The 22,712-nt window shown below is 47.8% G+C and overlaps 1 protein-coding gene across 7 annotated transcripts in view; it reads left to right on the top strand.

Moving 5' to 3' along the window:
• C26H10orf90 (chromosome 26 C10orf90 homolog) overlaps window positions 1–19,797 on the top strand; it is a 393,139-nt gene extending 373,342 nt beyond the window's left edge. For all 7 annotated transcript variants that reach the window (XM_059882151.1, XM_059882150.1, XM_059882149.1 and 4 more), the window contains 3 exons: window positions 14,532–14,595; window positions 18,735–18,834; window positions 18,923–19,797. In XM_059882151.1, the coding sequence (XP_059738134.1) occupies window positions 14,532–14,595; window positions 18,735–18,834; window positions 18,923–18,961 (203 nt within the window). In that variant the 3' untranslated portion in view covers window positions 18,962–19,797. The remainder of the gene's footprint in view (window positions 1–14,531; window positions 14,596–18,734; window positions 18,835–18,922) is intronic.
• The last annotated feature ends 2,915 nt before the right edge of the window (window positions 19,798–22,712 follow it).

Raw genomic sequence — 22,712 nt, 5'->3', positions numbered from 1 at the left:
TGTGTCCAAATTCCCTCCTCTCACAAGGACCCCAGTCATCAGATCATGTCCACCTCCACCCAGCCTGACCGCGTTTTAACTTGCACATACCTGCACGGATCCGATTTCTAAATCAAGTCATAGGGTCAGGGGAGGAAACATACCTTTGGTGGGGGAGACAGTTTTTACTCTCCTCCAAGGGTGATGTTTTGCCCCAAAACAGATATTACCCTCACATGTTCACATTCCTTTGACTGAAAAATCTTAAAATCATGTATAATAATAAAAGATGATGAGACCCAGCCAATAGTTTTAAATAACTGAGGCACCTTTTTATTTACCCAGTTCCAAGACAGTCCTGATGTCTAGAGTGCTCTGAGAGGGCTCCGGCACACGATTTTACGGCTGCTCTTCTGATCCCCGCGGTATTTATGGCTGATGAGAGGTTTACCCTCGTGTTTGTTTGTGTTAGGCCGGCCCACTCAGACAAGTTCTGAAACCAGAGCCTCGTGTGAGCTCTGGACAAGCGCAGGAGTGCTTAAGGCCCCATTAAGCATGTCTACAGGCCGCGTCTCGTCTTCAGCCTGTCTGCTGGCAAGATGATAAAAGCGAGATGCAGATGCTTTTCTTACATGCTAAATTAGTTAATAAATCATATGCGTGAACGAGCTCCCGCTACAGTGTCAAGGCATCTGATAGAAGGAAGACTTGAATTGCTATTCGAGCTGGGTTAGCTGCCTCTGATCATGGCCCTCCTGGCACAGACCTGAGGGGTTCAGGTGGGGCCCTTAGCAGCTGACAGAAGCCCCATTGAGCACGGGCTGGGGGCAAAGCGTGCTCCGGACGTCAAGGGCAGTTACAGCGAGGGCCAGCGGGCCAGCTCTGCTTCCTGTTGGCCAGTGAGTCCCGGGCAGTCTCTAAGGGACAGGGGCAGTGACACGTGTGTGGGCACACGTGTGTACATGCACGTGTATGTGAGCGTTCACTAGGCTCCTGTGTGGAGACGGGGGATTTTCACGACCAGCTGGGACCCGAGAAAGTCCAGGAAGTAGCATTATAAAGGTCCTGCCGGCAGCCCCAGTCTGTTTTGACTCACTCATCATCTATGGCTTGCATTCCCAAAGCTCACAAATATGTGGCCTCTTTCTTGCCTTGTCTGGGAGCCTCCTGGGCCCCCTGGGCTTGGCTCTAGCAGTGGCATAAGAAGCATCTTCCTCCATCTCTCAGCAAACTTTTCTTGAGGACTCACTCTGTGCTGGGCACAGTCCCTGGTCCTTGGACCTCTTCACCTCTGGGGGAATGCCCCCAGGTAAAAAAGGCAGTGATCTTGGGATTTGCTAAGTGCCTTGGAAGGGGGTTGCCATGGCAACCCACAGGCTGGCCTTGCTCCCGCCGTGGGATATGGCCCTGATGGAGGAGACCTGGTACTGAGAAGAGACCCTGCAGCTGGGTCGTGGTCCAGGATGGGGAGGGTGGGGTGTGCTGGGGGACAATGTGGAAGCTGCACAGGGAGGGGTCGCCGAGTGCTCAGGTCAGCTGTGGCTGGACTGTAGATGGGGGTGGGGAGCAAAGGGAGAGATGGGGGCGCCAGAGAGGAGTCCAAAGGGGCCACCAGGCATGGTATATGCTGCTTCCAGTGTTCTCCTCATTCTGTGATCAAAGCTGAGGCTACGTAGCTCCAGGCAGGACATGATGAAGGCCGGCTAGGGCAGGGCAGTGAACACGGAAGGGTGACAGATGCAGAGGTTCTTGGGTGATGGAATTAGTGGAATGTGGTGACTGCCAACTCACCAAGAGGAGATGAGCCTTGAGGAAGTTGGGGAGGAGGCTGGGAGGCCGGCCTAGCTCTCAATCCCTGAGATGCCAACCCTTTAACCAGTGGGTCTCTGTCTCCTTCCCCAGTCGGAGCTTTGCCTGCCCCCTGTCCCTAGAGTGACCTGGGGCTGTAGGCGGGGTTTCCCCTTTGTTTCTGCTCAGCTACCTGGGTCCCAGGGGTGCAGGCTGGTCCTGTTCGAGGGCTGGCTGTAATCTGGTGACCAGTGTTTCAGAACCAGTCCTTGCTCTGCCCTGCAGGACGCATTGGGGGCGGGACGGGCTGAAAGCACGTGGGAAGCACCAGCACAGTACCCACAGGTGGCAGGCGTTTAGCACCTGCGCTTAGTAGGTGGTACAGCTCCGATGCTTTGACCGGATGCAAAGGGCCGACTCACTGGAAAAGACCCTGATGCTGAACAAGACTGAAGGCAAAGGGAGAAGAGGACGGCAGAGGATGAGATGGTTGGATGGCATCACCAACTCAATGAGTGTGAATTTGAGCCAACTCCGGGAGATAGTGAAGGACAGAGGAGCCTGATATCCTTCAGGCCATGAAGTTGCAGAGTTGGACACGACTGAGCGACTGAGCAACAACCACAGCGTCACCCACAGGTAGAGGGGCTTGGCCTTTGTCTCCTGGGGACCAGTCTGTGGCTTTGTCCAGCCCTAGCTTGGCTCCCCCAGCCGAGCCCTCCCCATCTCCAGCTTTCAAGCCTCCCTGGATCCTACCCAGACCCTGCATCCCAGACCCCTCCCAGCCTGACTGACACCCCCACCTCTTTTCCCAGTTGGTCTGACAGGCTGTCCTTCCTTACCCCTGGGAGCATGTGCCATCGGTACCCCCAAACTGCCTGATAGAATTTTGTCTGTCCCTCTTCTCTGCCCTGCAGTGGCCTGCCTAACCTCCCTAGCCCAGCTTAAGCCCAGCCTCAGTCTCAATCTCTCACCTCCAAGGCTCTTACCGCTGATTTCTGTCACCATGTGGTGACTTTGGCTGTGACGTCGAGTCCTTCACTCATGTGAATCTCTGTCACTCCCTGTATTCATGCCACAGCTGGTCAGAAAGCCAGGCATGCTGAAACAGCCCCAGGTCGGCCTGCCTCCATCTCAGTTTCTTTCCCCTGACAATTGGAGTTGTCCTCATGGCTCTTTCTGATGGTCTCCTAACCCATGAATGTGTAGGAAATCCATCAGGAAGATGGTTTCAGGAAGGCCTTTCTTCCAGGAAGCCCTCCCTGAATATCCATCCAGTCTCCACCTCCCCACCTCTGCTACTGGAAAACTCCCATCTCTTGTATCTCTCTTAGACGCCCTACCTCCTTACCTTTCCTCTTTGGATTATAGTCCTGTGAGTATGCCAGCAAAATCTTCCTGGACTCTAAGTGCCCGTGGGGGCACACTACACCAAGTCACCCTGACAAGCTCTGCTGCATGTAGCAAAGCCAAGCAACTTAATCTGAACTGCATTATCCACACTTTCCAAATGCAGCCATTCAAATCACGGGCCAGTAGAGGAGTGGAATTCTCCGGAAGGCACTGCACAATTCCTTCTCCAGCCGATCTGCTTTCACTGATGATTTTTGGCTAGAACAAGTATTAAAATTAATTTGCATTCCCTGAGCGACAAGCTAGAAAAGTGACCCAGCAGATATGAGATGGCTGGAGAAGTCATCGCAGTAATAAAAGTGTGCTGTTCATCACACAGCTAGTACTGGCCACACCATCCCTACAATCTCCAATCTGATCTCCTGGATATTTTTCCATCAATCATCCGAAAAAATATTTGGGGCTAGTTCTCCCATTGCTCACAAAGGGATTTTAAAATGTGCTTATCAGATAAAAGTCAATTGTTACTTCATCAGTCTGCAAAGAAAACAAGAAGCATGATTTAACTAAAAGACTGTTTCCCTGATTCAGAGATATTTGCATGTTGCTGTTATTGGTATCCTTTGCAGACCAAAGATAAAGGTGTTGTGTGTTGTTGTTGTTTTTTTTCCCCTAAAAAACACAGGAAGAAAAGATCAATTTATGTCTATTGATTAGAAGTAGATCTGTAGGACAGTGTTATTTCCAATTAAAATAATGCAAGGTAAAAACACAGAATTGCAGAGTGGTAAGGAAAAAAGTCTTTATGGGAACTCGCCCAATTGCCTGGATTTTATTTTCCAAATGATTTCCCTTTTATCCCCCAGTGCAGTTCAGTAATAAACCTTTCAGTGACACTAAGGATATAAATCTACTTGGCAACCAGAATGAAAGTTTATTCATCATCTATAAATCACCATATTTTGTGGTTCTCTAAATAATGCTGGGAAACCCTGGAACTGAGCAAGCAGTGACTCCCAGATCAACAGCTAGCCATTCAGACGTGTTCTAGTTTTGCTGTTTTATGGTGAAGTATGACTTGAGCCATTGCCTAGTTTCTTTACATGACTAATTTAAACTTGCCATTTAGCCCACACACGCACGTGCTCGTGCACACACACACGTATACACACACACATTCTTAAGAAAATGTGAAGGCCATATAGTAATTTTATATATTTAAAATCCTGTTTTATAGCCACAAATAATAACAATGAAAAGTGAAAACTATTTATAACTTGCTAATGTTCTGCAATTGTCACTTCTCGCCCCAGCATCCTTAGGCCTAGACAATCAAAAATACATTCAAGCGGGAGACCAATTCCTTTGGATTATTTTGTAAGCTGTATTCTCTGGGAGGTTTACAATGCCCATGTATGTTAAAGGCACTGATAAGTCCTGCAACAATGAAGCCTGCTTAAATTTGTTTAAGCTTGTTTTCTCTAAACTTCTTTGACCGTGAAATGCTTTTACCTAATTCTCGAGCATCAATTTTAGAAACATAGCTCTAGGAATCTTTGCTTTTAAGACTATCTATTGGGTTGGCCAAAAGGTTTATTCAGGTTTTGTTCTAAAAGATGTGAAGGAAAAACCCTAACAAACTTTTTGGCCAACCCAATACCATGCTTTGCTAAAGAAGCCCCAACTGGAATTTCGATCTGCCATTTCCCACAAAAATCTGAGACTGCAGGAAGAAGGTCTTATTCTCCTTATCTGAATCCCTTTGGTCTGGCAGAGCCAGAAAGCGATGATTGAGGAGCCTGGGGTTCTCTGGGCGGCAGGGGGTGGTGCCAGTTTCACAGGCTGTGGCCAGCTTGCCTCCCTGGAAGCTTGTCCACTGACAGGTGCTGGACCTCTCTCCATGTGGGGTCCCCTGGAATCTGTAACAAGGCCGTCACACTGTCACCCAACGGAGTCCAGCAGAGAAAGAGGAGCCAGTCAAAACCCCTTCAGAAAGCACTCACCAATGTCACAACATGAAATAACCAGGGAGGGTTGTGTTCCCCACACCAAGGGCTGGAAAATGGCAGAGAAGCAATAAGCTACCAGAGAAATAACTGTGCAACTGGGGCAGAGGCTTGCCTTCCCCGTGATGCAGGGAGCTGCATCAGACGATGCCCGTGGGGGCTCTGGAGCCGGCGACCTGATTGTTGCCACGGTAGGGAGAGTTGCTTCACACACTCAAAATAGGGATGCCAGATTCACTAAGTGAAAATATAGGATGCCCAGTTAAATTTGCTTTTCAGGGCATCAAAACCTCTTTTAGCATAAGTAGGCCCCCAATATTACATGGAACATTATTGTTCAGTTGCTAAGTCGTGTCCGATTCTGCTACATCATGGACTGCAGCATGCCAGGCTTCCCTGTCCTTCACCATCTCCCAGAGTTGCTCAAACTCATGTCCATTGAGTCAGTGATGCCATCCAACCATCTCATCCTCCTTCACCCTCTTCTCCTCCCACCTTCAATCTTTCCAAGCATCAGGGTCTTTTCTAATGAGTCAGCTTCTTGCATCAAGTGGCCAAAGTATTGGAGTTTCAGCTTCGGCATTAGTCCTCCCAATGAATATTCAGGGTTGATTTCCTTTACGATGGACTGGCTTGATCTCCTTGCTATTCAAGGGAGTCTCAAGAGTCTGCTCCAGCACCACAGTTTGAAAGCGTCAGTTCTTCGGTGCTCAGCTTTCTTTATGGTTCAACTCTCACATCCATACATGACGACTGAAAATCCATAGCTCTGACTCTATGGACCTTGGTCAACAAAGTGATGTCTCTGCTTTTTAATATACTCTCTGGGTTTGTCATAGCTTTTCTTCCAAGGAGCAAGCGTCTTTTAATTCTGTGGCTGCAGTCACTGTCCTCAGTGATTTTGTCTGTCAGTGTTTCCTTTTTTCTCCATCTATTTGCCATGAACTGAAGGGACTAGATGCCACAATCTTTACTTTTTTTGAATGTTGAGTTTTAAGCCAACTTTTTCACTCTCCTTTTTCACCTTCATCAAGAGGCTTGACTAAGGGTATAGGGTATACTTATGCTAAAACTGTTTCACTGTTGATCTGAAATGCAGATTTTCCTGGGCTTCCTGTATAATATTGGGCAATACTTCCTCAAAGCCTGGAAGCCCCTGGAGGGACTTGGCTGTTTTCCTTATCTTTCTTGTTATTTTTCTCAGTGGTCCTCACACACGAGCAAGTCAGAATCCCCTGCTGGACTTGAGAGCTCACAGGACACTGGTCCAGCCCCAGAACTTCTGACCCAGCTGACTTGGGGCAGGAGTAAGAACTTTCATTTGTCACAAGTTCCCCAGTGCTGCTGGTGCTGCTGGTTCGGGGAATGAAGGGGAAGCAGACACCGCCTAGATGTCGGCCTTTCTGTGAAAGCATCAGCCCCACTTTGAGAACCATGGCCATCTATCTTCTGCAGAGAATAAACAGCCCATTGATTCCATCAATGACTCGATTCTCAGGCCCCCTAGCTGCTTGCTTTGAGACCTGAGGTTACGTTACTGACCTTTGAGACCTCTGCTCATCTGTAAAGAGGAAAACACCTGCTTTCCCAAGTCACGGGATGAACTGAGTCACAAATGGGGGCCAGGGCAGGGGATGCTTGGAGACTGGTGGCTGTTAGCATCATGGCTGCCACTGGCGTCTCCAAGGTTATAGTCCATGTTCATATGGACCATTCCTGTGAGACCTTCCTAGGACCTTTAAGGCAGATGCTGTCCCCGCACAGAGCAGAGGAGGAACAGGAGGCCAGCAAGCTTGAGGGGCCAGTTCCAGGGCACAGAGCACCAAGCTGAGGCCTAACCCGATTCAGGTCTGCAGACTTGGATCCCAAGTGGACACCTCTTTCATGGTGTGGAGGGTCAGGCAGGCCAAAGGAAGTGTCAAAGTTACATCATAAAAACATGATGTTTAATGTACTAACACTTGTATGATTTTCATGAAGCAGAAACCAATGATGATTTCCTGCCATATGTAGTGAGGTCGCTGAGAGCTGGGGTCACTAAACCTTAGAGGCTGGTAAAGCTCCCTAGCTCCTTTGGGTCACCTTTAAATTCACCAATGTGCTCATTGTGAGTAATGCTGTACCTTGTTTTGCTGAACCCAGGGGAAAAAATGTACATTTTAGGCAATTGATGGTAGCCCTTGCTGAGGGTTCAGTGTGTGAGTGTCTGGTCTTGTGTGAGGATCTGAGTTGGTCTTCGAGTCTCTGCTACCACAGACAGCCAGGTGAGCTGAATTTGCATGATTTCAGTCTGTTCAGGGCTTCTTACGGCAGACAGCCAAGTCAGCTGAATCTAGAACCATAAAGGACAGGACCCTGGGGGACCGATGGGGAAGCAGCTTATGGTGGAGCTCTTGGGTCTGAGAGACAGAGCAACGGAATTGTGGTAAGACTCCTTTTAAACAGTTTGACTTGGGGATCTGGTTTTTCTAGCTGGGGGAACTGAAGCCGTGGCCCCTGGTCTGCCCACATTGCATCAAGGATTCCACCTTATGAGCATGTGTGGGGAGGTTCGTGGGGTTCCAGAGTGCCTGGTGGGCCCTCCTCATGCCCCTTCCCCACCCCATGCCTAGGGGCAGGTCAATGTCAGCGTGTGTGCACGCTCAGTTGTGTCCGACTCTTTGCAACCCCATGGACTGTAGCCTACCAGGCTCCTCTGTCCATGGAATTCTCCAGGCAAGAATACTGGAGTGGGTTGCCATGTCCTTCTCCAGGGGATCTTCCCAACCCAGGGATCAAATCTGTGTCTCCTGCATTGCAGGCAGATTCTTTATCAGCTGAGCCACCTGGGAAGCGCACGCCCAGGGGCAGACCCTTTCTCAAATCCATCCTTTAGTGCCCAGCACCCTGTGTGTTCACAGAGTCCCCAGGATAGTGATTCTGCTGGAGACTCGAGGGTCAGTCTGCATGTGCAGGAACCAAGCTCTCTGCAGAGAAAACAATTCACTTGCATTAACCAGAAGCCCGTGACGCCTCATTTCTTGACCTGAGCGTAGAAAGAGAAATAGATTTCTCTGCAGACCTCTGGTTTCTTTATCATTTCTTAATTTCGGATGCCTTTACCCGAAGGATCTGAGAGCCTCCTTGCATCTCTAAACTGTGACATTAGTATCTCTCTTTTGGGTCTGAATGGTTATTTGTCTCATTGTTGTAGAGCATTATTTTTATGTAAATGAAACACACAACCTCCACCACTACCCAGGCGCCTGGAATGGGCGGCTCACCATGTGAAACTGTCCTTCAGGGTCCCACAGAAGCATAGAAGGATTTCAGAAAAATGACGATGTTTATCCAGCACAGGATTTTATCATCACAAGAGCACTTTGGGGGTGAACAACCTATGAGTCTTTAACTAGCTTTTCTACGGTGCAATGCACATCATTTAGTTTCTGGAAGGCTAATTAGTCCAAGGTAGACCCTCGGCTGTGGCCTATGTCAGCAAATTAGAGATCCCAGCAAGACGAGCCAAATGGAAATGATGTGGAAGTAGCTGGATTCAACTCCCAAAGACCATGATGCGATTATTCCAGCCGCAGGAAGGCCAGCTGCTCACTGGCTTTGAGACTGACATAATGAACAGCCTCCCTTGTGAGCTTAGAATACACACCTATTGGTGTATTCTAAGGGCCTCTTTTTTAGGGGAAAAACCCTCTAGAGATTTTCTTCCCTAAGACATACCCCATTTCCATTCCTTTGGGTAGGCCATGTCTTTCTTAGAAGATACTGGGCAGTGTAGACTTGGCATCTCTACTCCAAACTGGCTTGTTGTCTCCTGGCTGGATCCTCTCCAACAGGCATCCCTTAACTTTGGTGTTCGTAAGCTGGGGGAAGCTCATTCTAAAAGATTCTTCAAAGTGCTCAGGGTGACTGCTGCAAATCCGCTTCTGCGAGGGCACTGCACTAATAAATCCAGTGTGAACTTGATTATCATTTAGATTACTTGTTCAATAGGGAAAATGAAGCTTTGCAATCAGAGCTGTAGATAAGGACTCTGTGCGGAGGGAAATGAGCTCTGGCCTCATAAACAGTGCATCACGCTGGTGTCCAGGTGATCCTTGCTGCTCTGGTAACACCACTGGCTGGCTGAGTGTTCAGGCCACCTGTCCTGCGTGTGCACACGTGTTTACACACATGAGGTGAGGGTTGTGATAAACACCTGCTTTATGGAGATTAATGCGACGTCAGGCTTGTATTCAGCTGCTCCCCAAGAACAGCCTCAGAAACACCGAAATCTTGGTAGCTGGTTGTTTGCTTACACTATGTGTCTGGCCTTAACTCATGAACTTAGCAATAGGCCAGTAGTTTGGATACAATAATGAGCCAGACACCAGACACTCAGGTTTAAAAAGAAAAATAATTTTCCAGAAAGACAGAAATGGGCAATTAACTACCTTAGTAATTGTATTAAGGGGGAAAAAAAGCCTGCTCTATTTGAATGATAATTGGACATAAATACAGCTTCAATTCTTTCCTCCATATTAGTGAATTAGAATACAGGAAGCTTCAAGGAAAATCCATAAAAGATCCATAAGCTGGCTGAAAATTGTTCTCACCAGTCACTTTAATTTTATAAAGGCAGAATTTCCATTAAAAGGGTCTGGATAGATGGGCTTTCACTGTATCTTTGAGCACAGTGTGTGCAGGATGGTTTCCATCCTGTAAAATAAGGTCCCCAGTGGAGCCCACTGCATATTTCCTTGAAGAGCCGTCTCTTGCTGTAGGCTGGGCCTTGTGCTCTCGCTGTGTTTCTACGCGGGCCACCTTACTCCTGCGCTCCCTCTCACTATCAGGACACCACTTTATTTTTCAAGATTCAGTTCAGCTGTGTCCTTCTGTGAAGTCTCTCCAGTTGCATCCCTTCCCTGATGGACCACACAACCCCCATGAACCCTCTCCCTATGCAGATGTCAGTAGTGACACCTGAAGGCCACGTGTATCAGGCTCTCACCCTGGGCTGTGAGTCCTTTGTCTTACTGATCCTTGAGGCTACTGAGCACCAAACAGGTGAAAGTTAAACAGTCAAATGAAGGGTGGCTCCAACCCAAAGCCTGTTTTTCTTTCCTTTTTTCTTTCTATTTTATTCAACTATAGTTAATTCACAACATTATGTTAATTTCTGCTGTACAGCAAAGTGATTCAGTTATATATATACACATTCTTTTTCATATTCTTTTCCATTACAGTTTATCAAAAGGTGCTGAATACAGTTCCCTGTGCTATACAGTAGGGCCTTGGTGCTTATGCATTCTGTATATAATAGTTTGCCCCTCCCTCCCTCCCCCATAAAATCTGGTTTTCTGTCCCACCTTCACAGCCCTCTTTGCTGGTATTCCGTGGGTGTAGCTGAGTCTGAGTCCTTCTATTTCCCGGTTGTGCTGAGCACTGCTTACGCAACCGCAATGGTCTGACCTGTCTCCCTGCAGCCGTGTTTGAATGTACTCTACCCTGTGTGCCTAGTTGCTCAGTTGTGTCTGACTCTGTGCGACCCCATGGACTGTAGCCCGCCAGGCTCCTCTGCCCATGGGGATTCTCCACGCAAGAACACTGGAGTGGGTTGCCATTTCCTCCTCCAGGGGATTTTCCCAACCCAGGGATCGAACCCAGGTCTCCCGCATTGCAGGCGGATTCTTTACCGTCTGAGCCACCAGGGAAGCCCTTATTCCTACCCATTTGGTGCGTATTCTGAACAGCTGCTGGAGCCATCCTTTGGGAATCCAAATCAGAGCCCCTACTTTAAACCTCAAGTGGGTCTCTGTCTCTTACTCTGAAGGAACACTTAACAGACTTGAAATTCTCCTTAATAGACTTGCAAAACCCAACAAGGATGGTTCCTACCTCCAACAGTTACCAAATGCCAGTGTGTGTGCCCAACACATAGTGTGGCCCAACAATACCCAAAATACAGGGGTCTGGAGCAGAGAAAGGTTTACTGGAGGGCCATATAAGGAAAATGGGTGGCTCGTGCCCCTGAAAAGTCCAAACTCCCCTAAGGGTTTCAGCAAAGCTTTTCTAAAGGCATGGTGAGTGAGGGACGTGTTGGCTTTGGCAAACTTCTTGGTGTGGGAATCCTTTGTTCTCGCAGGTGTCATGAGGTTCCTGTAAACCTCCAACAGGACAAATGTTATTTTCTGCTTTGCAACTTTTCATCTCTATATGAATGGAAGAGTGGTTACACCCTTAAAAGTCAGAACCTTGACAGAGGGCTCTCCTGTATATTTCAGGCTTTGGGAAACATTCTTAAAGCAAAAGCAGTAGAATACAAAGGCTGATGAAACGAACCTAATACAGAGTCAGATGTGTTCTTCCCTATTACACGGTGCCCACTAGAACCATGGGAGATTCTGGTGTAGATGCCAGTGCCCATGCGTGGGAATCACGGTCAGACTCTGCCGGCGGTGGTAGAGTGTGGCCTGGGTGGAGAACCACAGCGGTCTTTGCTCTCACCTCTGTTCCCCACCTGCCTTCTCACGCCCTCCTTCCTAGCACTGAAGGGACCATGGCCCCCTGATCCTTCCTCACTCTTCCCTCTACTGGCTCGGGCAGCCAGCTCATTAGGGTCATAGTAACATATATCCTCCCCAAGGGACCTTCCTAACCACCCCCAGGACCCACTTGACCAAGTGGCCAGGATTCATTTTCATCACAACATTCACCTGATACTTTGTAGCTGATCTGTTCCTTATCCAGCTTCTCCCTCAATCATGAAGTCTCATGGTGGCAAGATCTTATCAGTGCTTTTTTCTTCTGAGCATTCCCTGGAAGCATAGTCCTTGCTCCTTCAGTGTAGGAGGAAGGGGGAAGAGAAAGAAATTTTGGAATGATGCCTGGGAAATTGACCAGCATGTGTCAGGGCTCCCAAAAGATGGATTCTGAAACCACAGGTTGGTGACCACGTTCTGAGATTGAGGGTGTGTGTGGGCAGGGCTGGACAGACTGGTTTGGACTGAAACCCAGCTCTGTCACTCACTCATTCACTGATGACCCAGAGCAGGGGACCCTTGGCCCCTTGAACTTTGATTTTCTGTCCCTGAAATGCAAAAATTACGAGCACATCACAGGGTTGGTGTGAAGACCTATTGAGACCCAATAAATGCTAGCAGTTATTATCACTAGCAGTGCTGACCCTCTGGCGCCACACTGCCCCCGCCTTCTTCCGGCCACCTTCCCTCTCAACGTGCCAAACGTGCTTTTTTCTTTTTTTGCTCTAGTGAGGTCAGGAGCCATTACAACGCACGATGATTTATTTCAAACCACTTCCTCCAGGGAGGCAGAATTTTGTTCTTTTCCTGTCTTCCCTTGCATCCTGAAAGCCTCCATTGCTTATCCGATGAGCCTGGTGCTGTTAGGAAAACTCAAAGTCAACAGCGACCAGCGCAAGGCGTGGGCTGGAGCCTGCCGGCTGGGGTCTGCACTCCTGGACGCAGATCTGCTTGTTTTGCCTACGTCGGCTGCTGGGCCCAGAATTTAAACTTGTGCTGAGGCACAGCAGGCGGAGAAGGGTTCAGAAAAGAAAACCGAGGAGGTACCCAGGACTCACATTCACTTGTGTTTCCTCTTGGAAATGAGACCAAAGCTTCACTGTGGTATCAGGCACTCAAAAGAAATAAATCAAACTGAACCAAAACAAAAACAGAGCTAATATCTGCGGGGAGACCACATGCAATTAAGCTGAGATTTTTAAGTGTTTTACAGGCCGTTCATAGCCTTTCTATCCCCCTGGGGCCCCTGCCTCGGTCCACACCAGCCTCTCCCTCATCCTGAGTCGCTCCTGAGGAATGCTGGTTCAGACTGGAGTCTAAGTCTGCAGGCGGCTCCTTCTGCTGGAGTGGGAGTCTGTAGGCAGACACATGTTTGCTCGCCTGAGACCCTGACTGCCCTGGCAACACCCCCATTTCTTTGGAATGCTGCTGGGCTCTTCCTGAGGTCTTGGGTTCTGGCCTGGCCCTGTCTAGATGGAGAGGGGAGGGTGGGCACTGGGAGGTGTCTTGGCAGATCAGAGTCCTCGTGGTGAGGTTGACTCTCCTGGTTCACATGGCCCAATGCCTTTCCAAACACTGGGGATGTTTCCCCTTCACTGTGAACATTCTTCTGATTTCTTTCTCCTTTCTCTTGTTTCTCCTTTGAATCTTGTCTTTGAGGTTGAGTAACGGTACCATCTTTTATGTTTATAACCAGACAGAAGACAAGCTCAGCCACTGTGCCATTTCCATATTGTAAATCACAGCTGTGTTGTTGTTCCCCAGACAGGAAAAGACTTCTTCATATCCTCGCCTCTGGTCTGCCTTCTTGTATATTCTTGAAAAATTCTGCACATTCTCAAGCTTGGGGTATCTGAAGTGGCTCCGCTGGAGTGTTGAATACAGGGAACAGGCCCAGGTGGGGAGACTGATTGAAGCCTGGTGGGGTCTTGGCTGGGGATGCCAGGAGCCTGCCTTAGTTTCGTGACTAAAGGATGCTGAGTCACCACCTACTTCTGCCGAGTGAAGGCTGGTGTGCTGGTTACTATCCAGGTGTTCCGGGCAGTTTGTGTGATAGCCACTGAGATGCATCCCCATGCAGCAAGCACCCCAGGAGCATTTTGGGGTGCCAGACTCTTGGCTAATCTATAGGGCCAAGAGTCTCTCAGGAATCTCAGAGTTGTATCAAAAGGGTACTCACTATTTTTTTTCTTTCTAAAAAAAAAATGCAGACCATTTTTATGAGTGCCATCTGTACACATCCTTGCAATTAGCAATGTGTACTCTCATTAAAAGACGTTCCAGACTCGGTGATGTGTAGCCACTGGGCACTTTCTCAAAGGACGCTAGACAGATGTTACTGTTACGTTGCTTTCCGTTATGTTTTCTGACCTTGGAAAGGACGAATTCTTCCCCCTTAGAAAGGGAGTCGAGGCTGGCCATCCATGAGGGAGACGGCACTTGTGAGTGAAAGCTCCTGCTCTCAGTGTTCTCAGAGGCACCGAGACCTAGTGGGATTGTTTTGTAGATGGGATGACCACCTCCCCAGCCCCACACCCAGGGTGACGCTGAAACACGTTTTTGTGCTACCCTGGCACAACCCCAGTAAACTGTGACTCTTTATTGCTCAATGAAGCCTGCAAAGGAGTCACTGCCCCTGAAGTCTGTTAGAGCTAACCTTGAACTTCATGCTGTATTTGACTGTTGTCAAGGCCAACCTGTAGCTTGTCAATTTTAATACAATCATTTGTGGTATGTGTCTACTGAGTCCTGCTGTGTTTATAACAGGCTGATCTTAGATTAAGGACGGATAACAGAGAGTCAAGCAAGCCTGCCATGATGTTTTTCTAGATAAGTGCATATCTGTACCTTCTGAAATTAATCATCTTTCCTTTTTTTTTTTTTTCAGATAACTTGTTCAAACCCAAAGAAAGGTACATTTCAGAGAAGGAGATGCACATGCGGTCTAAAAGGTACTTGGTTCTATTGTGTGAGGTCGAAAAAGTGCGGGAAGGAGGGGTGGCTTGCTGGATGCAGGCTCTGCCCAGCGGGGCCACCACTTCTAGGTCCGTGTTTGAACTCTGAGGTCTTCTCAGCCGTGAATTTGAAAAGCTGGCCCAAAGGAGCGCAGTTGCCGAATTGCACCTCTGAATGTTGATGTCGTTCTTGGAAAACCCTTAGGAAGGCGGTAGGTCTTGAGTTCTGAACCAGTCCGCTAATTGGTCTCTAAGAGATCCCCAGACTCAACAGAAATGCTTCTGCATGTTCCTGCCATTGCTCTGGGCAGGTGCCGTTTGTCACTGTGCACCTTCGCAGGTAATTTCATAAGAGGGGGAGGAGCTGGGTCTCCGGGCCTTCAGGAAAGCTTCCAGGCCTGGAGGTGGACAGTGTGAGGGGGCCACGGAGCCGCAGAGGACCACAAGCTGGCCTTCTTGGCGCCCGGCTGCCGCAAGCTCTCCATGTCCTGCTTGGCTGGTTGCAGTTCTGGACGCCCCCTCTTTCTCACCAGTACACAAAGACTGCCATTCTTCCCGAGCTCGGGCCTCCCAATCCACACGTAATAACCCGGCAGAGTTCGCCAAGTTCATGCAAGTAACATGTCATTAGTTTATAATAAAGTATCTGGCACTAGGGGGAATTATAATAATTAAACCAAACTGATAGGGCAACTCAGAGAAACCATTGAAATAGGAAGAGTACATTTCTCCCCACTCCAGGCACAAAATCTCTGCTTTTCCCATGATTATATTGTTTCCATGATCATTAGCCAGCTTTGATTATCTGTAGGGAACCTCTCTGTGAATTTAAAAAAAAAAAGTGTCAGTGAGGAGGAGGGGAACCCTTCCATTAACCACCGGCTTCACAGTGTTCTAACTGGGCGTTTGAAAGGGCCACTGGGGGTCGAGACCTGCTGTTTCAGAAGTATGAAGCCGTGTATACCTCATGCTCAAAGTATTCCTCTTTCAATTTAGTGGAAAATTCAGCCAAATGGTCCCCTCCTGGTCCCTAAGCCCAAAGCCACTATTGTGGAGGCTTGAAATTAAAATGCTAGCTCTCAAAGCGGCATCTGCGGACAGAGCATTGTCCTGTCATCTTACTGAAGACAGAACAGCCTCCGAGAGGATCAGTGGTACTGTGTCCCCCGTCATGACTTCCCTGGCTGGAAGCCGGGGCTCCTTGGATACAGTCAGTGAGGCATCTACGCTGTGGTCTCCCCTAAGTGGACTCAGACCTCGGCTCTCGGACTTCACTCCCCCATAGAATTATAATGGAGCTTTCTTTTCTTTCATGTTCTTTGTTATTAATTATGTTACTAAATTGCACTTTATTTTAAAATTTCAAGCACAGGAGAGAGAACTGAAGTCACTCATGACCAGCTATCCCCTCTCCTACCCCATTTCCCCAACCTTGTCCTGCCTCCAGAGACACCATAGGTATTGGCATCCTTTATACCCTTCCAGGCCTTTCTCTCTGCCTGAAAACAGACATTTACTTGTTACATATACAATTGTCTAATTTTTGACCATAAATGGGATCATGCTATGTATTATCTTTCTGTAGCTTGCTTCTTTTACTTTATGTCTGTGGGGTCTTTCTATGTCAGAAGATATGGATGACTTTCTTAGCTGATGCAGAGTGGTCCATTGCATAAATTAACCACAATTTGTTAAGGATGTTCTTTTAAGAAAATACTGTAGAAGAAGCTCCAGGATTGAGGCCTAGGAATTTTTATCCTGAACACCCCACATGGTCAGATGGTTAAGATGGGGACGATGTGTCTGTATGGGTGCAGGAGGATTTCCACTGGGGAGCTTTGGGACATGTCATCTTTCCTACTGATCCTGACGGCCTTCTCCTGGTTCCTTCTCGAACAGCTCCTGGGCTTGGCAGTCATGTGTGCACTCATTAATTCATACCATGTGATGCCCTCTGTGCCAGGCACTCTGATGGGTGTAGGCAGTGCCTGGGTTACTTTATGCTGTGTGACTGGGGCCAGTGTGGCAAGAAGTCAAGCAGACCAAGGCTGGGCTCCCAGCTCCTCATTCACCAGCTGAGGGATGTCACTGGCCTCCTGACCTCGCTGGGCCTGGGTTCCTCACTCCCATAACAGGACACTGTACGTGTCTTCCACCCGGTGTGAGGGCTACCTGGGGAATTCCTGTCAGATGATTAGACTAGTAAGGGACCCTCCTACACTTTGTTGGTGGGAATATAAATCGATATAGCTCCTATGGAGAACAGTAAAAAGGAGGATCCTTAAAAAACGGACAATAGAGCTACCATATGATCCTGCAAGCCCATTCCTGGACATATACCCAGAGAAAACTGTATTTGAAGAGGTACATGCACCCCAATGTTCACAGCAGCACTATCCACCATAGCCAAGACATGAAAGATACCTCAGTGTACATCAACAGATGAATGGATCAAGATATGAAACATACATACGATGGAATATTACTCAGCCATAAAAAAGAACGAAATCGTGCCATTTGCCGCAACATGGATGGACCTAGAGATGATCACACTACGTGAAGCAGGTCAGACAAGTGTCATGTGATGAAAGCCACGTATACGTGGATTCTAAAAAATAATGATGTAAATAAACTTATCTGCAAAACAGAAATAGACCCACAGACTTAGCAAAGAAACGTGTGCTTACCTGGGGAAAGGGTGGGGGAAGGATGAATTGGGAGTTGGGGGCTAACACATACATACTGCTGTGTGTAAAACAGATAATCACCAAGGACCTACTGTGCAGCACCAGGAAATGGACTCAGTACTTTTTAATAACCTATCTGAAAAAGAATACACATACATGTATAAGCTAAATCACTGCTGTACACCTGAAACTAACACAGCACCATAGATCAGCTATACTGACCACAGCCATACTGTAAATCAGCTGTATATTCAGTAAAAAGATAATTTCAAAAGATAAACTCGTAAAAAAGATGATTAGCCTAATAGCCATTAACCAAGACGACATCTTGCTAATGTTGCCATCATCAATCTTTCCATACTTTGTAATTATTATTTTAATTGGGGAACATGTTAAATTTTGTTGGGCTTTCAAACATGAGGGAAAATAAAAGAGATGTTCAGCCACATGTCACCGGTACAGCATCCTCAAAGCTCAGGCTGCAGTGTCCCCTCTCTGTCCATGGATGCCAGCCAAAATCTTGTTTGCATCAGTACATATGCAGTCTCTGTAGGGAAGTAAGAAGGAAGGGTCCAGAAGGAGGCCCCCTAGGTCCTGCTGGTGTCCTGGAAGCTCCTGATTTTGCACCAGGACAAACGTGTGATACTTATGCCTAAGATGAGTTTGGAAACATCTTCCTTAGGAATGCAGTAGGTGAAGAGGCAGACACGCACATTTTATCTGTGGGCTGCTCCAATATGACCCCAGCTACGTTCATAGATTCGCCGCTCCTTTTCCAAGGCATAGGAAGACAAAAGCTGAGAGGCAAAAAAAGTATTTGGTAAAAAGTAGGTTTACACTCAGGGGGCTTCCCAGGTGGCTCAGATGGTAGAGAATCCACCTGCCAATACAGGAGTTGCAGGAGACACAGGTTTGATCCCTGAGTTGGGAAGATCCCCTGGAAGAGGAAATGGCAACCCACTCCAGTATGCTTGCCTGGGAAATCCCATGGACAGAGGAGGCTGGTGGGGTACAGTCTGTGGGGTCACAAAGAGTTGGACACGACTGACTGAGCACGCACACACACACACACACACACACACACACACACACACACGTGTACACTCAGAGTGGCCAAAGCAGTAGGCCTGGCATCTCTCATTTTACAAGCAAGTGGTCAATTATCACAAGGGGTGGAGAGAAAGAAACCTGACTTCTAAAGAAATCCCTGGCTCCTCCAGCTCTGCCCTGGGTGGGGCCCCATCTACTGCATGGCCCCCGCCTGGGCAGCCCTGTCTGCAGACAGACAGGGGAGCCCCAGGTCTAGGGGTCTCAGAGACGTGGGGTGGTCCAGAGCCAGCTGATCTGCCCTTTGAAATGTAAGCGCCTGCTGACAAGACAGGAGGCAGAGCCACGGCAGACGCCCGCTGTCTCGCTACCATTTCAAAATGTTTTCTCAATTTGTTTCAGAATCTATAATAACTTGCCGGAAGTTAGGAAGAAAAAAGAGGAACAAAAGAAAAGGGTGATCTTACAGAGTAACAGACTCCGGGCCGAGGTCTTCAAAAAGGTAACGGCCCGGCCGCCTGCAGGGGTGACGTGTGTGTGGCGCCCAGATGCTGAGTCTGAACCTGATGTCTCTGTCTCTGCTTCCCCAGCAATTACTGGACCAGCTCCTTCAAAGGAACGCGGTGTAACCACGGGCTGCCCCACCGACCCTCTACCTGGACCTGGGATGACTTCAAACGCTGGATAAACCATTAAACTTAACCATATCTTCATGACGTGAAACACTTATTTTACTTCTGATGTGTTTTTTTTTTTCATAAAGCAAAGCATAGCTTCCTGAGTTGCTGACCTTAACCAAGCAGAAATGATAACCCTTGAGGAAATGGGTCTTCAGACTGCAGTGGGGTAATCAACCCCATGGAACCCACCTGATACAGTCCTTTCTTCTGATGTGTACTCCCACCATTTCCACCAGGCACAAAGGCCTTCTATGCGCTCACGGGCTTAGATCCCTGGGGACTGGCTTTTTTTTTTTTCTTTTTCATTGAATTTCTAGGACCTAAATACATCACTTTAAAAATACCATTCCCAACTTCTGCCAGTTCTGCAAACTCCAGATTTTGGACCATCGCACAGTGTGTTTGAAACCTCTCTGGATGTCTGTACCATTAATACTGGAGGTGACTTTGGAGCTAGGCGGCTGCTCTGTCAGAGACTGCGGACTTGTTTAGCCGCCTCTACCACCCCTACCCCACTCCTAGCACCTGTCTTCATTCAGCAAAAGAGTCTATATCCACGGAAGTCACGAGGGCAGAATTGGCTGGAAAGGGGTTGTAGGTCACATCAGTGTTTTGGGCAAGCCACCCCCCAACCAAAAGAGCTGCATGGCTGAAAATGGCCTGATGGCTCCAACTCTGCCGTTTGTTCCTCCAAGCCCTTACAATGTCCATTATCTATAAATGTGTTTAGGGAGTGAAGAACAATAGTTTTACCAAAAATGGAAATAAATGCAACTATACAAACATTGTTGCCCCGTCCTGCGTTCTGTATTATGAACCAAGCAGCTAGTGCAGGGGGTGCTCAGAAACGCTGCCAAGTTCCGGGGGGACCTCTGACCTGCTCCTGGTCCACCACCACCTGACCATCGAGCCACCAGGTAAGGGCCCTTGAGCTTCCTGATGGCCGGGTCCCTTCTCCTCCTGCAGTCTCTCTCCTGCTCCCTCTGCTGGCAAAGCCTGGCATCGTGGGAGCGGGCAGAGGGAAAACATTTCAAGGGCCTGGATCCACTTTAACAGAGAAGGCAAGGAAGGGTGCATACGGCCGTGTAGGATGATTAAGAGCTGGCATGGCTAGTTACTTCACTTGCTTCAGTCTGCTCATCTCTGTCCATTAAACGAAGATTGTTACAGCGCCTTCTCCTTCAGTTTTCTACGGGAATGGGCCAGTGTGAGTGGAGCGCTTAGAAGGAGGTCTGGCCCAGAGTGAACAGCCGGAGTGTTTCTTGTCATCTCCACATAGACGTGGAAGTAGAGAGTCCTGAGAAACCCTGAGCACAAGGCCACCAGTTGGTCATCTCTTAGTCCCTCAGCTTGGTGCTGAGAAGACGCACCATCAAGACTGTCGAATCTGCAGGTGTTGCTACAGCAAAAATCAGTCATATACACTGGATGCTTTGCAGGCTTTGTATTTTCTCAAGCTCTTCTCATTCTTAGAAACAGTTTTGACAGCATGGTTACGCTTGCCCTTAAGGTTAATTTGGTGTTTGTGAACGTATGAGGTATGAGGCCTCTTCTAGAATGCAATGTTGAATTTCTGTTTACATTTTTAATGCTTTTTAACAAAAAATTTTTCATCAAATGCGTGGTATTAGTTTAGGACAGTGTTTCATAGGTAGCTATCTTGTCACAGCTTCTACTTGTTTTTCTTTAATATCTTCAGAGAATTTCCAATACTTTTCCTAACCAATAATTTAAATTCAGGGCCAAACCACTTCTGGACTGTTCTGTGACACTTTCTAAAAAGTGGATTTGTGTCAGTTAATATCTAAATATCTCAGAGTGCCTGGGTAGAGCCAACTTTCAAAAATGCCCAGAAAGGGCTTCCTACCTTTGCAAACCTGATGTCAAATCTTAAAATCTAAAGAATAAATAAAAGCCCACTTGAGATTAAATGCCACTGAGTTATGTATTCCTGAGGACAGTTCTTAACTAAGGTGCTTGAGGTAAGTAGTGGGTAGGAATTTATGATGTCTATTGAGCTTTGCTTTCCTCTGGACAGCCAGCTCAGGACAAGGCTGCAAGTTAAGTTTTAGTTTCTGCTCAACTAATTTCTTTTTTCCGTGATTATAGCTGTTTTTTAATGCTGATGTGCTTCAGTTCAGTTCAGTTGCTCAGTTGTGTCCAATTCTTTGTGACCCCATGGACTGCAACACACAGGCTTCCCTGTCCATCTCCAAATCCCAGAGCTTGCTCAAACTCATGTCTATCAAGTTGGTGATGCCATCCAACCATCTCATCCTCTGTCATCCCACTCTCCTCCTGCCTTCAATCCTTCCCAGCATCAGGGTCTTTTCCAATGATGTGCTTAGTCGCTCAGTCGTGTCCAACTCTTTGTGACCCCAGCCCATGGACTGTAGCCCACCAGGTTCCTCTGTCCAAGGGAATTCTCCAGGCAAGGATACTGGAGTGGGTAGCCATTCCCTTCTCCAGTGGATCTTCCCAACCCAGGGATTGAACCCAAGTCTCCCTCTTTGCATGTGGATTCTTTACCATCTGGGCTACCAGGGAAGCCCGATACTGATGAGTGAGTTTCAAATATCCAGCATTTCTGTTATAATGAGGTCATCACAGAAATATAATAATATTATTAATAGAATAAATGTGGAAGTAAAGGCCTGAATCCTATTAGCCATCCCTATAGCTCTGTCAGGAATTGGTCACCATGTGCTAGATTCTCTTATTAACATCTGACTTAGGGAAAGACTAGACTTTGAAATTATAATAGGATGCATCATCATCATAACTTCAGTATTCACATCCAGTCCTGGAGCTGATTTCTTTGCATCTGAGCATGTTTGGGTTCTGGCACGCAACGATCCTTTAGTGATAAAGCAGGCTGCAGGAGCAGAGGTTCCGTGGCTGATATTCATGAGTTTGGACCAGACAACATTTGGAACCATTTGAGATGACAGAGCAGACGGTCACGGCACCAGGCCGCCTTGCTGCGGTCTCCGTGCCTTCACGTCGAAGGAGACACTCCTATTTTGGTGATGTGTCCTCTCTGACAGCTGGTAATGGAATAATGGAAAAACAATTGCCTGGGTTTTTTTAGCCAGCGTCTGTTGCCAACCCAACTTCCTGGAAGGTATGTGCTCTTGGGGTGAGTCAGCAAATGCTTGCTCAGATGAAACGCTTCTCATTGAAAGAACTATTTGTGAAACAACCAATGGTTGAAGAGCGGCTGAAAATCCTCTTCCTTCTGAAGTTCTCCCACGTCAGCACTTGCTGGTATAAAAATCTCAGCTCGTGGACCTGGTCTCACTGTACCAAGTGGCTGACAGTCTGAACGTGAGGCAAGTCAGAGGCAGAACAAGAGAAGGAGACGTGCAGTCACCTCGCCCCACCGGAGGGTCTCAGACAGCAGAGACAGGCGGGTTCTGGGTTAAGGAGAGTGATGGAAAAAAAAAAAAAAAGATTCACTGTGGCTTTGTGTGAGAGTGTTGGCGTGTGCATTAAAAGCAAAGGAAATGATCTGTAAAGTGATTAAAATGAGTCCATCAGCAGATGGTTCTCCGTGAGAGAGCTCAGGGCATTTGCACTTTCATCAATACTTGATCACAACCCATGAATGTCTAGCTAAATAGAAACCTTTTGGGATCGGCTGTCACGGGGCTGAACCAGTCACCCCATGGACCAAAACACGTAGGAAGTCTTTCCAGCC

This window comes from Bos taurus, chromosome 26 (genome assembly GCF_002263795.3).
Source record: "Bos taurus isolate L1 Dominette 01449 registration number 42190680 breed Hereford chromosome 26, ARS-UCD2.0, whole genome shotgun sequence".
Classification (NCBI taxonomy): Eukaryota; Metazoa; Chordata; class Mammalia; order Artiodactyla; family Bovidae; genus Bos; species Bos taurus.
Note: the sequence above shows the minus strand (reverse complement) of the source record. Positions and strands in the feature narration are given on the sequence as shown.